Genomic DNA, 14,860 nt, shown 5'->3' with positions numbered 1-14,860 from the left:
ATGTCGTCCGCTGTCACCGAGACCGAGGAGTCTGCGCGCAGCTCCCCCCTGACGCCGCTGAAGATGGTGGGGCTGCTGTGCGTCTTCCTGGCGCTCTGCCTGGACGTGGGGGCCGTGATGAGCCCGGCGTGGGTCACCGCCGACGACCAGTACTACCTGTCCCTGTGGGAGTCCTGCTGGAAGCCGGCGAGCACCGACAACTGGCAGTGCAGCAGCACGCTGGGCTCAGGTAACCGCTCCGTCCCCCCCCCCCGGCCGGTGCGCACGGGACGGGACGGCGGGTCGGTAACGCGCGTTGTTGGAGCAGTTTGTGGTGTAATCTGGTGGTTGTGAGTGATGCTGATGGTGGTGACTGATGGATGCCCCCACATCTCTGGCGTTCCTAGAGGGAGGTGTTGACCCCCCCCCCCCCCCCGTCTCCATCCAACCACAACAAAGCCCGGTCCCGACAGCCAGACGCTCCGGGGACCTGCGTGGAGGTGAAATGAAGGGAAAACTTCAACGGATTTGATTTCTAATCTATTGATTTCAATCCCTGTTTGTCGCACCTGCCCCCCCCACCCCCCACCTTCCTCCTCAGAGGTGCAGATGTGACAGCAGGAGCTGTGGTAAATACCAAACCTGTGGTTAACGGGCACACAAAGCAGCCACAGGTCTTTCAGGGAGGGGCTGCAGAGGAATTCAGGCTGGAATCATCAGATTATAATCCAGAATTAACAGATTAGGACCAGTTTGTCTGGTAATCTGACACCCAGTGATTTTAATGAGTCACCTTGAACTCTGGGTAATTGTGCCGACTGTTTGTCTCCACCAAACCGGTCCTGATCGATCACCAATGAGACCCCCCCAGATCAGAGTCACCCCTGAGGTGTGTGTGTGTGTGTGTGTGTGTGTGTGTGTGTGTGTGTGTGTGTGTGTGTGTTTGTCCACCTTCATGGTAGAGCTCCTTAACTCCTGGGCGTCGCCTTTAAGTCATTCATTGATCATCGCTGGGGAGGGAGTCCCGGCGCCGACTCCAGAGTTAACCCTGTCTCACTTCTATTCCTTATTACCCCCCTCTGCTGTCCAGAAACCAGCCTTGTTGCTGTTGTTGTGCCCAGGAGAGGACTTGCAGTTATTTTTTGGGGGGCGTGGGGGGGCAGATGGATTGGTTTCCAGGGAAACCAGAGTTCACAAGCCATCCTTTAATTGAGGTGAAAGAGACATTATTTATCGCCACGGCGACAGGATGGGAGCTACCCGGTGCCAATAGCACAGGGGGGGCATTAAAAATATATCTATTCGTGTGTGTGTGTGTGTGTGTGTGTGTGTGTGTGTGTGTGTGTGTGTGTGTGTGTGTGTGTGTGTGTAAGAGGCTACTGCGTTTAGCTGACCTATTTCTGGACAGTCTCCTCTGAAGCCCGGCTGAATATTTCATGTCACACTCTGATTTCTCTGTTGTTACATCTCTGCACCACCTCTCCTAGGACCTACACACACACACACACACACACACACACACACACACACACACACACACACACACACACACACACACACCACAGAGCAGGATCCTCTTCCTAATGAGGGGTCTGGGTGCGACAGGTGAGCCTCACCAACACACATGTTGATCTAACACACACCAGCGTCTGGTGTGTTTTGACGCCTCCTTTTCACTCATTGGCTGATTCTCCTTTTTATTATTGTAAATCGGACAAATCGCTGCGAGAATAATTGTCATCTCACCCCCCCCTGCTCGGCGGCACCAACTGACGTTGGTGGTTATTTCTGGATTAATCAGAATGGCTTTTGTTAATTTTTGTCTGATTGGTTCTGAGGAAGAATCTGTTTGATTTTGGTGGTGATCCGGGTCATTTTAGACCCACAATGCACTGCTCGTGTTCATTGAGGAGATTCTCGTAAAAGAGCTGCAGTTCTCCTACCAGTAGGGGGCGCCAGGAGGAACGGGAGCTCCATTAAATGTAGTTGTAGAAAAAAAAGGTGTGGAATTGATCAGAGGTATAAATAACACATAATTAATATGCATAAATTCATAAATTCAAACTGAAAAATTTATTTTCGCTAGGATTCTTTGATCGGAATCCTAGCGATTAGCAGATAGATTGGTTTGACTCGGCCCAGATTTTATAGCCCTGGTGAACCGACCAATCAGGAGCTTCCTAGACGGTTAACACCTCAGAGATGAAGACGGCGTTACAGCGCCGCCCTGCTGTGAAAATAGCCAGAGGAAACAGTTGGTTAGCTTGTAGCGTGTTAGTTTGTGTGTTCCCGCCAGTTAGCCACCATTAGCTCACGGGCTACGACAAGTTAAGTATGTATATGTATGAATAACTGGAATAATAATAATAGCTAAAATACACAAAACAATCATTATAAATGTACTTTTAATTGTTTTATTGGACATTATGTGGTTAAAACTAAACCCCTAACAATCTCTGACATTATAAAGTCATTAAAACTTCAGGCTTCAGGGCCCACCGGAGCCAAACTGGGATCAGACTGGGTCTGATATGCATGTGAGGAATGCGTCTGTGTTTTATCCCGACAGCAGAACATCCATCAGCTCCCAACACAAACCCTGCATTGGAGCGGCGCTCGCTCCGGACCAGCAAAATACTGTAATGTATGCAGAGACAGATCATTTAATACCTCAATCAGAGGACAGAATCACAACACGCGCCGCGCACGCTGTAATTAATGTGAGCGGGATGGGAAAGCGGCGGCGTAAAGGAAGAGCCTGGCTGTGCAGAGCCGAGCTGAACTGTTGCCTGAAGAGCAGCTGCAGTAATTATAAGACCAGTTTCCCTATTAAATGATGCAGGTAGTATTATGGTGTTGTTATGAAGAGCCTCACAGGCGTGTCCTCACATCCACGCCAGCGCTTTAACATCCCGGCCTCGTGTACGAATAATCAGACCAATCATTATATTAAAGTAAAGAAAAGAAAACCTCCTTCCTGTGATTCCCATGAAGCCAAAGTCTGGAATTTTGGAGTTTTACCAAAAACACGCCGCCATGCATCAGAATAAGAACGTAGGCGTGAATAATATTAAAACACAAGACTTTAGGGAGGAAAAAAACCCGAACGTGTGGAAGCTGGTAGATGAAATTCTTTCCGATCAATATTTTGCTCCACGCCAGCTCTGATTGGCCCGTTCCCAGCAGCGCCCAGCAGCTGTTCTCGGCGCCGGTTCTGCACCGAGCAGCAGACCGGCGTGGAACCGATCCCACCAGCTGTTGAGCATCGAGCAAAACTTTACCAACGTCCCACAGGTCCTGGAAACTGTTTAGAAGTTTGTGAATTTCAGAGTTTTGTGCAGGAGTGTTCCGCTTTTTGGAACGGACTCGTCTGCAGAGGCTGCGTACCTCAAAATGTAAATTCACCGCCTTTAAAGTCCCGATTCTGAAGGTTGTTTCTGCGTTGTTGGGTTTTTTTTTAAATAGGTATCAGTCGAGCCTTGAGAGTCCTGGAAAAGTCCTTGAATTTGGTTTTTTAGGACATTTGATGAGCCCAGATGTTTGTCAGTTGGCGACAAAAATGTTGGTGACGAAAATATCTTTAAACCTTAGCAAGTTGCTCCTCTTCCTCTCCTTCCTTGTCTTTTATTGCCTTTGTTTCCTCAAACCTCTGATCACACACACACACACACACACACACACACACACACACACACACACACACACACACACACACACAGGAGCACAGGTAGCTTTGTCCTTCAGCTGACCTTGACAGGAGAGTCTTTGCTGGATTGGGTTGCAGCCCCTCCGCTCTCCGTTGTGTTTTAATCCAGATTAATTGACGAATGCTTTTAGAATAAAGTGATGAAGGATGTTTCTGATCCTCACAGATCTAATGTGAACACATTCCATGCCGATGCGTTGGTTTCCACGGGTTCTGACCCACATCCTGACGCCTCTGTCGCTGACTTCAGATCCGTCACCAGAGGCCTGAGCGCCGCCTCCTCGCTCGCCGCCCTCTCGTCTTCCTCTATCAGTCTATCGATCCGTCAGTTTCTTTTTACTCCCCAGGCCTTTTTTTCTCCTCTCCTCTCGTCTCCTTCACAACAATCATCCCCTCGTTTCTTTTTTCTGTCTCTCTTTGCTTTCCTCCCTCCTTCCTCCCTCCTTCCTCCCCCTCTCTCCTCCCCCAGGGCATCATTGTTACGTTCCTAATGTTAATCATTTTCCCTTTGTAATTTCTCCCTCCTCCTCCGTCTCTCTTCGGTTGTCTCCAGGGGTCAAGCATCTCCTCCTCTCCATCGTCTCCTCCTCTCTCACACCCCCCCCCTTCAGCTCCCCCCTGACTCTCCCTTTCTCCTCTCGCTGAGCTCAACCCTCAGGAGACGCCGCTTCTATTTGTAGCGGCTGAAACCAGGAATGGGAAATGATGTAGCGTTCGCTTCTGTGGCAGCCAGACAGACAGGGGAATAGCTGGGAAGCAACATCACACACACACACACACACACACACACACACACACACACACACTGGGGGGGCACGAGGGGGGCAAAAGGATGTGCATATGCCCAGACACACATAATCCTTTTGGTGGATGCAAATCAAAGTTTCTTCAAAGCTCTTGCAGAAGCGACACAACAATCCTTCAAACGAACCAAACACAATTTATTTGTGTCCACACAACGACAAAAGGTTGTGGAAGTCTCTGGAATCGACCGGAACTATTTGTATGTGTTTAAATTTGGTTTATTATATCAGTATTTAATCGCTTTAGCTTTGGACACTGAAATGATGGTTAAAAAGTTTTAAACTGGATGTAAAAGAACTTTTTACCCTGGGGGGGGGGCGTTCTGCTGGTTTCTGTGTTGTAAACATGGCAAAGTGAAACGCATCCGACACGTGACGTCACATCAGGCGTGAAGCCTGATCGGTTATTCCAGGGTACCGGGAATCCAAACGATGCAGGATCCTTCTAAACCGGAGGAGGAGGAATCGTCCAATCACAGCAGAGCTTTGTGATTGGTTCGTTTTCGCACGCGCCTGACGGATCCGCGTGGTTCTGCTTTGTGGTTCTGGTGGCGTTGAAAATGTGCTGCGTTCACGCAAAACCTCCAAATTACTACAGCAGTTAATCTGCGTGACAGCTTGGAGTGGATTAGAAGATAAGAAAATAAAAGTGACAGTGGGTAATCCGGTCACACGGCAAACAGTCACACAGGTAGTTCTCACAAGTCAGCACGGTGTGTGTGTGTGTGTGTGTGTGTGTGTGTGTGTGTGTGTGTGTGAGAGAGAGAGAATCCTACAGATGTCTGTACTGTACTTTTTTTCCTGTGTCAGGATGTAATTTGAAAAATTCAAATGTGCCAAAGCGAGGCTTTGCATAATGTTTGCATATTGCAGTTAAAGCTGTGTGTGTGTGTGTGTGTGTGTGTGTGTGTGTGTGTGTGTGTGTGTGTGTGTGTGTGTTTGCGCGTCCACGCTACAATGAAAGTATAAAATGCACCTTTAAGGATTGAAAAAAAAAAAAAAAACGACATTCAAAATGCAACTTTATTGGTCACAGGTGGCCAAACAAAACGTTTGTTTTGTACTAAATGGAAGTTGCAAAGTCTCATTTAAGAGTAGACCAATATATAAGTGTGTGTGTGTGTGTGTGTGTGTGTGTGTGTGTGTTCTGATTCTATTCCTACAATCAGATTAAAGTTATTTTATGTAAATTGCTGAAATAGTTAGAAATGTTTTGACAGATCAATATTGATTAAAACTGATCTGCCTCTCCCCTCAGGGGGGGGGGGCTGTGGGGAGTTGGGGGGGGTTTGCTGATCTGTTGCTGAACAAAGTCTTTTCACATCTGATTGGTTATTTGATTCCTTTTCCTGTCGTCTGATTGGCTGAAGCTGATCCAGGACCAGCTACTCTGTTTGGATGAAAGTTAATCATGAGTTCATTATTATCTTGTAACATTTGGATGGAGCTGATTGGCTGAAATCGACCTCGGCGTCACTCGATCTGAATACATTTCTGCTTTGTTTCACAAGACGCTCCTGATCAGAGCGGAGATCCATCTTTTACATCTTCTCTTCTCTCTCATCTTTAATTTCCTCCCTCCTCGCCTCCCGCCGCCGCCGCATCGTCCCTCACCTCCGTCTCCTCTGAATCTCTCATCTGTCCTTATCTCTCCGTTGCACCGTCCATCTTTTTTTTCCCGGTAGTAAATTTAGACACAGCGTGTAATTACACACCTTAAAACGCTGGAAAATAAAAATAAATTGACTCCTGCAGGAGGTGTCGGCGCCATCCACTGGGCATCAGCCGCCGCGCCTCCTGGAGGTCAAAGGTTACAAACTCTCCACTGGATGGGAATCTGGACCCGGAATGAATCCAAAACAGACCTGACTCATTCTGTCGAACCGCCGTGACCTCCGACCTTTAGGGTCAGCAGAGGTCGCCGTGAACGATTTAACTGTTATTATTTAAAAAGTTTTGTGCCGTCCTTTCACTGCTGCAGGAGGCCATGTTTGAAGTCCTTAGAGGGGATCTGGACTACAGAGTTAGTGTGTGTGTGTGTGTGTGTGTGTGTGTGTGTGTGTTCAGAGTGCATCATACACTCCCTATATATAACCTCGGACAGACTTTGATGAGTTGCCAGCAAAGCTTTTCTGTCCGGCTCAGGTGGACTAAGTGCTCTCTCTCTCTCTATTGCTCCTCCTCCTCCTCTTCCTCCTCCTCCTCGGCGTTACTTTTCCCGCTGCCCTCCTTCTGTCCTTGTAACGTTCTGCCAAAGCCTCTCCACATGTTTCTCCTCTTTTATCGCCCGTCACCCTCTCAGACGCTCGTCGCCACCAGACCTCCTCATCGCCCTCGTCTGGTTCCCTCACTTCCTTCATTCTCTTTGTCTTGATTTCTTTTTGCTCCTCATGTCTTCACCTTTTTAATTACATCTCTTCCCTCCTTTCTTTTACCTCCTCCTTCTCATTATTACTATATTTCCTGTCATTATTTCCTTCCTTTTCATGCCATTCCTTCATCCCTTTCTGTTCTTTCCTCTCTTCTTTCCTCCCATATCCCTCGTTCCTTCATTTTTACATCATTTCCTTTCTTTTTCTTTCCTCCCTTCTCCCTCATTTATGCGTCCGTGCTTCATTAATTTCATCATTATTCTTCCTGGTTGCCTTTTCTTTGTTTCTTTCTTTATCACCCGACTTTCTCGGCGATCCCATCTTTCAGTCCACTCCCCATCCCTTCCTCCCTTCTTTTTCTTTCCTATTTTATAACGTTCTGACACAACAATGCATCTCAAAATCACCTCCCGCACGACTTCAGGGGCGAATCGAAGTTTTACATTTTTTCCCTCGTTGTATTGATTTACAAATGTCTCGCTTTCTTCTTCTCTACGCCTCTTCATCCCTCTTTTTTCCCCCCACCCTCCTCCATCATTCCAGACTGGCAGGTTGCTACACTGGCCCTGTTGCTAGGGGGCGGAGCCCTGGTGCTGATGTCATTCCTGGTCGCCCTGGTTGCTGTGTGCATCGGCACGAGACGGCGTTTCTATGCACCCGTCGCCCTGATGCTGTTCGCAGCAGGTCAGCCAGCACACACACACACACACACACACACACACACACACACACACACACACACACACACACACACACACACACACACACACAGAAGTGTGTGGAGGAGCACACGCTCATTATGTGCTGGAACACACACATTTAATAAGCCAGTTTAGAGCAGGTAGCCAGACACTCTGTTTGCTGACGTGCGTCCAGAAGATAAACCCGTCTGTCTTCACGTTCATGATTCTCTCAAGCTGATGTGGAGAAAATGGTATTTTTATGAGTCTGGGTCGGCGGGGTCAGAGTGGAGCGCCACACCTGTCCGTTTAATTTCCCGGTCATGATTCCACCTTTTTCTTCCCATTTTCACCTCCGAGAAATAATTGGAAAACTTCATTTTTTTTCTCGTGGTGAAATGTTTCGGTTTGGGTGTTTTCCCCTCAAACGCACCACCTTCCTCTTCCTCTCCTCGTCATCCTCATCCTCTTTCGTCTGACCCATTTGTCTGAGTCTGATCCGTCTCCATCCACCCGTCTTCCTCTTCCCTTTCTCCTCCGCCGCCGTCTCCTCCCCTCCTCCTCTTCTCTCGCCTGATCAACTTTGATTTATTATGTTTTTCCAAAGTGTGGTAAATGAACTAAGCAGAGCTAAATGACATTCCCTGCGGGAGTGCGACGCTGTTCTCGACCCAACGGAAGGTGATTTCATCTATTTTTTGTACAGTTTGGTGTAAAAGAAAAACAAGAAATCTAATAAAACAATATAAATATATAAAATACCCCCCCCTGCTGTGTGATGCATCATTGCAAAGCCGTGAGTACAAATATTTTCCCACACATATTTGTATTATTGTACAGCGGTGGTTTTAGGGTTGATAAATTCCTCACTACATCATTGTTTCTTCACATTTACAGCCTCCTGCCTCCCCCAGCTGCTGCCCAGGCTGGGGTCCCGCTGTAAACTAACGCTAAATAAAATTAATGTTCATTTTTTTCAAACATCCTCTTTTGTACGGTCCTGATTCTGCAGAAGATGTCTAATCTCAACTCACCTGGATTTGCATGAAACGAGTGGACAGAAAACACTTGGGAAACATTTCATTTGAAAACAAGAACTTAATAAAGATAAGAATACTATTAGCTAAATGCTAACGTTAAAATGCTTCGAAAAAGCAATGACATCCCAGCCTGAAGCAGGCATCTTCTCTATCACGGCTCCTATTGTTGTTTTGGATGCTACCATGCTAGCATTCGCTAGCTAGCATAAAACCATCTGGTGTTGCAGTGTTAGCTCGTTCCACGAAGTCGTTCCTCAGAATTCCGTCATCGTCCTTTTCCGTTTCCTGACTGTCTGCTCTGTCTTCCAGTCGTTCTCCAGGCCTGCAGTTTGGTTCTCTACCCCATCAAGTTCATCGAGAGCATCAACCTGAGGATCTACCATGAGTTCAACTGGGGTTACGGTCTGGCCTGGGGAGGGACCATCTTCTCCTTCGGTGGTGGGATCCTCTACTGCCTCAACCCCAAGAGCTACGAAGAGTATTATTAGCTCGGGTGACCCAAAGGTCACGGGCTTGGAGAGGTAATCAGGGGCTGAGGATGGGGTTTATGGGTATTTTCTTTTAATGGTTCAATTCCTAAGAACTCTAAGGAATACTACTGACTGGATTTGAGCCAATAATGGTCTTGTCACAAGCCCCCCCATCCCAGCCCCTGGAGAAATTCAAGGGCATTTCTTTTAGTGCCTCCGTCAACAGAGTGTTCGCTAAAGCCGGTGGGCAATTGAGGGTTGGAGGGTGGACAGAAGTCTTCCTAGCTTATTTCTAGGGTAACTGAGACTCTGTAGTAACAAAGGATCGAGGTTTACCACGACAAAGTTCTTTGTTTCCTGTGTGCGACTCATTTGTCAGCGGGAACAACTTGGTTCTCCTGGGAACTGGACTTCAGACTGGGAGGGATTTTAATGTACCATCACGCACTTCCAAAGGCACCGTTAAACATCCGGACCAGACATCTCCAAACCCCCTACCCCCCCAGTCTCCAACTGCATCGCTTCATCTACACCAATGTCTATTTATGAGTTGTGGCGTTTTGCTTTTTGGGTCTCGTCTGGAGCTCCTAAACTTTCACGAGGACGTGGAAGAGGATTAGACGCTACAGTCACACTTCATCAGGTTCCACAAGACGGATCGGTTCCTCTTTGGGGGGTGGGGAGGTAAAACGTTGAATAAAATAAAGATCCTCAATATTCTATTATCGGCCCACTTGTCTGTTACCGCAGCAACCCATCGGGTGTGCGCACGCAGCTGTCGTGATTGATTAGCCGCGGTCAGAGGTGTGAGACAGGCCGCGCTCAGCTGCCTCCCAGGGTTTGCTACACTTCGATTCCCAATCCAGTCGACTTTCGCCGCACCGTGACGATTGGAGCGTCCGTCCTCCTCGTCCGGTTTGTCTGCATCACCACTGTGGATGGGTGTGTCCACTGCGGACAGCGTAGATAAATGTGTTTACGTCGCTCACGTCAGTTTAAAAGGTCACAGTCTGGGGTTCATAATATGATTAAGCACTTAGCTGGAAACCTCTGGGAACAGACCAGTACTCTGTTCCTGGGGGGGTGAAACGGAGGTGAGGGACTTCAGCTCTAGGATGGTTGGTGGTTTTATTGGAGGGATCGCATTTTCCCAAAATGAATATAAATGAGAGAAAAGGGTTCCGAGCATTGAGCCTTGAGGCACTCCACAGCGCTAAAGTGTTCAACAACATTAAGACGTAAATCTACAGAACCTTAGAACATGCTGGACTCATAACAGGATTGGTTTAGCAATCAGCTCCTGGACTCACTATTTAGACATCAGTATCTGCTGGTACCTTCGGGACATTTTTTATTAACATCAAACTGCCATCTTCTTGTCTGCGGTAAATGTCAGGGATCAACCCTGAAGCTAGTCTGAGGATTTGGGTGGAAAAACAAGCCTGTTGGCACCAGAGACAGAAAATGTCAATATCAGCCAGTGTCAAATGTCAGTATTTACAGATGCTGGGACACAAAATGTTCACCAAATGTAGAATATTACCCTGAGTCGATAATAGCTGTGGACGTTGCTTTCATATCGCGACAGGATGACTTGAATTTAAACATTCTCCTGCCGTCAGGATTTCTTCTAGTGTCACTTTTTGGTGTGGCGGTCGTGGATCAAATGCAAATCCGGATGTAAATATGGATGGAGAATCAAATATTCTGACCTCCAGACTGATTTTACATTCAGAGATAAAGTGGGTGATGCAGCCATTTTTGCTTTTTTGCTTTCATTGTGCAAAAAACCTATTTATGTTCTCCGTGTGCCGAAGTTTAAATGCAGCCTCCCCTGTGTGCTGAATTACTTTTCTAACCCCGTGACCTCCATTCTCACTTCAAAACACACCCTGTAATTTGAAAAGTGCACAGGGAGTCAAATGTAAAATAAGAATTCTCCGCCTGACATTTTGAAGATACAGTCTCTGGTCTGTGCTCTCCATTGTCACGCATTTACTGTGGAGCTACCAAGAAACTCGCGCCCCCAAAAAGAGGTCAACCAGACAAAGGTAGAACTGCAGCATGTGTCAAACTAACGACAAGTGGATTTGGTTTAGTTAAACCGACATGATGACTCATCAAAGTCATTCCTACTGAGTTAAAATTTTGAGTTTTTAACAAAAACTCACTAAAATCAAGTTTTTTTCAAGGCTAAAATTTGATGCTTCTGGACGTTTTGCTACTTCATTAGCCTACAATTATGATTACTGTATTTTCTGTACTATAAAGCGCGCTGGACTATAAGCCGCGCCTTCATTGAACTTCCTATTTTAAATTTTTTTTCATATATAAGGCGCACCAGATTTTAAAGCGCACTGGATTATAAAGTGCATCTTATTATAAGGTGCACCTTCAATGATTGGCCTATTTTAAAACCTTTCATATATAAGGTGCGCTGGATTATAAGGTTCATTTTCGGTTTTTGAGTAAAGGCTTTTAGTTGCGCCTTATAGTGCGGAAAATATTGTATCTATAAAACTGTTGCCCTCAGGAGACTTAAACGTAATAAAGGAGGATATGAATGCTGTGCTAGCTGCTAACAAAACTATATCAGCATAAAGGTGATAATTCGGCCCAAATTGTTTAAAAAAAAAAAAAATCGCGATAATTTTTTGCTACTTAAACTTCAAGTACAGCTTTTTCCCGCCCAAACATGGCCGCTGTAATTTACAGCTACTTCACCCACAACCGAAGAACAAGCAGGAAGTGACGAAACCGGAAGCTCTTATACGTCACACTTGACGCAAACCTCATGTTGTAAATTCACAGTGTATATTCTTGTAACTATCGAACTGATGGATGTCACGTGACCGCAGGGTCTTCTGGGGGGCGAAAGCAGAAATGCAGCGGTTTTTTTTTGTGTTCATTTACGGGTTGGTTTGGGGGGTTTTTTTTGTAACATGACGTCACCGTCGACCCCGGAAGTGACAGTTTGGTGAGGATGTTCTGGTACCTAGAAACGTGTCTGTGCTTTGGTGGAGTAGAAGAGTCGTAGACACTGAGGCTGTAACAGACCTGGGTTAAAAGACACAAGAATGTAATAATAATTAAATTAAATCTAATAATAAATTATTATCAAATTAAAAATAAATCCAATAAAGTAATCTAATCTAATTCAATACTTTGTGCGTCTCTATTTGTATTTTTTATAATTACTAAGAATGTAAAACGTGCGTTAAATGTCAATCAAGCGAGATCAATCCCGGATTATAACTCGGATTAAAAAAAAACGCATCACATGTAGCGCATCTATTATCCGGGATTCAAAGTGAAGAAGCTGCGTTTTCAAATGTTATGATGGAGAAACCCCCCCCCCCCCCCAACAGACTCAAACTGTTGGTGGGTGTCAGACGGAACCGTTACACGTTGTGATTCCTTCATTAGGGACCGGAATCCGCGTCACGTCAGCTGTAATTATGAGCCTGGGACTCTAAATGACAACACAAACATGTTTGCGCCCCTTCCACAAGTGACCTACATGCTTTGATTGTTAATGAAGCGCATCCGCGGGTAAATAAAATTATTTGCGTAAAGACCCCTGAGCGCGTCACGGCTTTTGGCGACGTGCCGGACGAACACAAGGCCTGCTCTCGGTACCCACGGCCTGGGGGTGTCTGACCCACGCTGGTGTTGGTGTGTTTTAACCCAAGTCTGACTCTTAGTTCTTAGCACTTATTTGGCTGTTAATTTACTGATGAAACGTAGAGCCTTGCAAAACAGAAAGCTCGGTTTTATGCATAATCTCCCAGTAGACTGGAGAAAACACTGTCTAATGATGTGCATAGGGATTTAGGAAGTGTGAATGCATGTGTGTGTAAATGACAGAGTGTGTGTGTGTGTGTGTGTGTGTGTGTGTGTGCATGTGTGTTGGCATGTTTTAGATGCCATTGTAGAGATGTCAGTAATCAGCATTTATCTCTTTGTACGTTGGCACATTAAAGCACCGAACAGAACGTGTCACTCAGTCTCATTTTGTTGTCATATCTTTATAACACTGTGAAATAATTAAAGTTTAATCCTATGCATGCTTTTAATTGGCGCAATGTTTGTGGTTTTGCGCCTGGATTTCCTTGTATGTTCCCTTAAACTTTCCAAAAATGCGCACAAGCAAAAAATGAAGCTGAAATCATGTGGATCGAATATAATGAGTTAAAATATTCTTAATTGGCTTGAAACTGAAGGTAATGATCGATATTTTGTAAAGATATTTTGTTGTGAATCAACAGAACACATGCACCATTCACCGCGGAGCCCAGATTCTCCTTCATTATCTGAATGAAAACATCAGAGCTCGTATCTGTTGCCATCTCTCGTCTGGTTTGCTCTCAGCAAACATTCCTCCTGCCAATTAGGAGTTGCGGTGCCAATTATCAGCATAAGGGGGGGGGGGGCTCTCTCCGACCAAAACAACACCCAGGCAGAGCAAGATAATTTCATTCATCCCCGCGGAGGCTTGGATTGCCTTATTTCTGGCTGTGAAAAGCCTGTGAGTGACAAAAACAGCCCGGGATGTGTCGTGTGAAGCAAAATGCTTTCTGATTGCTGCTGTGACAGATGCGCTCCGCCGCGGGGGGAGCGTGAAGATCGCCGCCTGAGAGGCCATCTCATAAACTTACACACAGGATGGTTTTAATGTTGGAGCTCCCTGGAGCAGAAGACTTTTTTTTTCCCCCGACAGGGGACATAATTCATCATTTTTTTCCACCACAAGATTACATTTTATATTTACGATTGCGTAAAGATCACAATTAAATCGCGTCTGATTGGTAAAATCATTTATTTTCTAATAAGAAAAAGCAGATAAAACACTATTTGGGAGAGGACACATCAGCGAAAGGGAATGGAGCCTTGTCACCTCGGATTAGCCCCCCATCATCCCCGGACGCGCCTCTCAACATCTCAGCCTCACCATCATCCGCTGGTTCGTTCCCACCTCCCGGGCTCCTTTTGGGTTTTTGGAATTAATTGCAGCTCCTTTTGTTCATCACCCATCCCTCCAAGAGTTTCAAGAAAACAATCTTTCCAACATTCTCTGTCCTACTTAACAGGAGAGGCGCTTCTCTGCTGCCGTACCTGTGCTCATACTGCCCCCTGCTGGCCACAGGGCGGCCTACACCGCCTACCTTCACTGGTCTGCAGAACTACCATCAGGAAAAGTTTAATAAACAAATTATTAGTTTATTACATTTATTTAATATCTTAATTTTTTCTTTTACAACTAGTTTGTTATATTACATGAAGTTGCAAACTTTAATTCTGACATAGATAATAAAAATTTATCTATTAGCCCTGATATCAAGTTTAGGTTCAGAATTAAGAAACTCGAGCATAAAAAATATTTTTATTCCAATATTTTTATTCCAGTAGAGCTCGATTTAAATCAACATAATATAAATTATATATATTATATAAATCATTTCATAGAAGTCTCGCTGAGAAACGAGGTTGTCCTGACATCCTCTGGTGTAACTTGGGTACAACAGCACGCTGTGACGTCACACACCGACGTGATAACAGGTGCCACGTGCCAAAAACTTTCAACCATAGAGATCAGAGATTTGAATTTGTTGTAAATGTTATTTTCAACGCAACACAAGTGTGAAAGTAATGAGTTTAGTCCGTCTGAATGAGGAGCAGCTGCCACCCCCCCCCCCCCACATGACCACGGCCCACCCACACACACACCCACACACACACACACCGGGACCTCCATCCAGCCCAGCTGCCTGGGATGCCAGTCGGCTCTGCTTTCTGTTTTTGGCGCAGCA

General features: G+C 45.8%; 1 protein-coding gene across 1 annotated transcript; it reads left to right on the top strand.

Moving 5' to 3' along the window:
- LOC137591530 (transmembrane protein 47-like) lies at positions 1-11,258 on the top strand. Its single transcript, XM_068309588.1, has 3 exons — positions 1-229; positions 7,404-7,544; positions 8,890-11,258. The coding sequence occupies exons 1-3, from the start codon at positions 1-3 to the stop codon at positions 9,066-9,068; spliced, it is 549 nt and encodes a 182-aa protein (XP_068165689.1). The 3' UTR covers positions 9,069-11,258.
- The last annotated feature ends 3,602 nt before the right edge of the window (positions 11,259-14,860 follow it).

The sequence above is a fragment of the Antennarius striatus genome, chromosome 24, assembly GCF_040054535.1.
Source record: "Antennarius striatus isolate MH-2024 chromosome 24, ASM4005453v1, whole genome shotgun sequence".
NCBI classification, from domain to species: domain Eukaryota; kingdom Metazoa; phylum Chordata; class Actinopteri; order Lophiiformes; family Antennariidae; genus Antennarius; species Antennarius striatus.
Note: the sequence above shows the minus strand (reverse complement) of the source record. Positions and strands in the feature narration are given on the sequence as shown.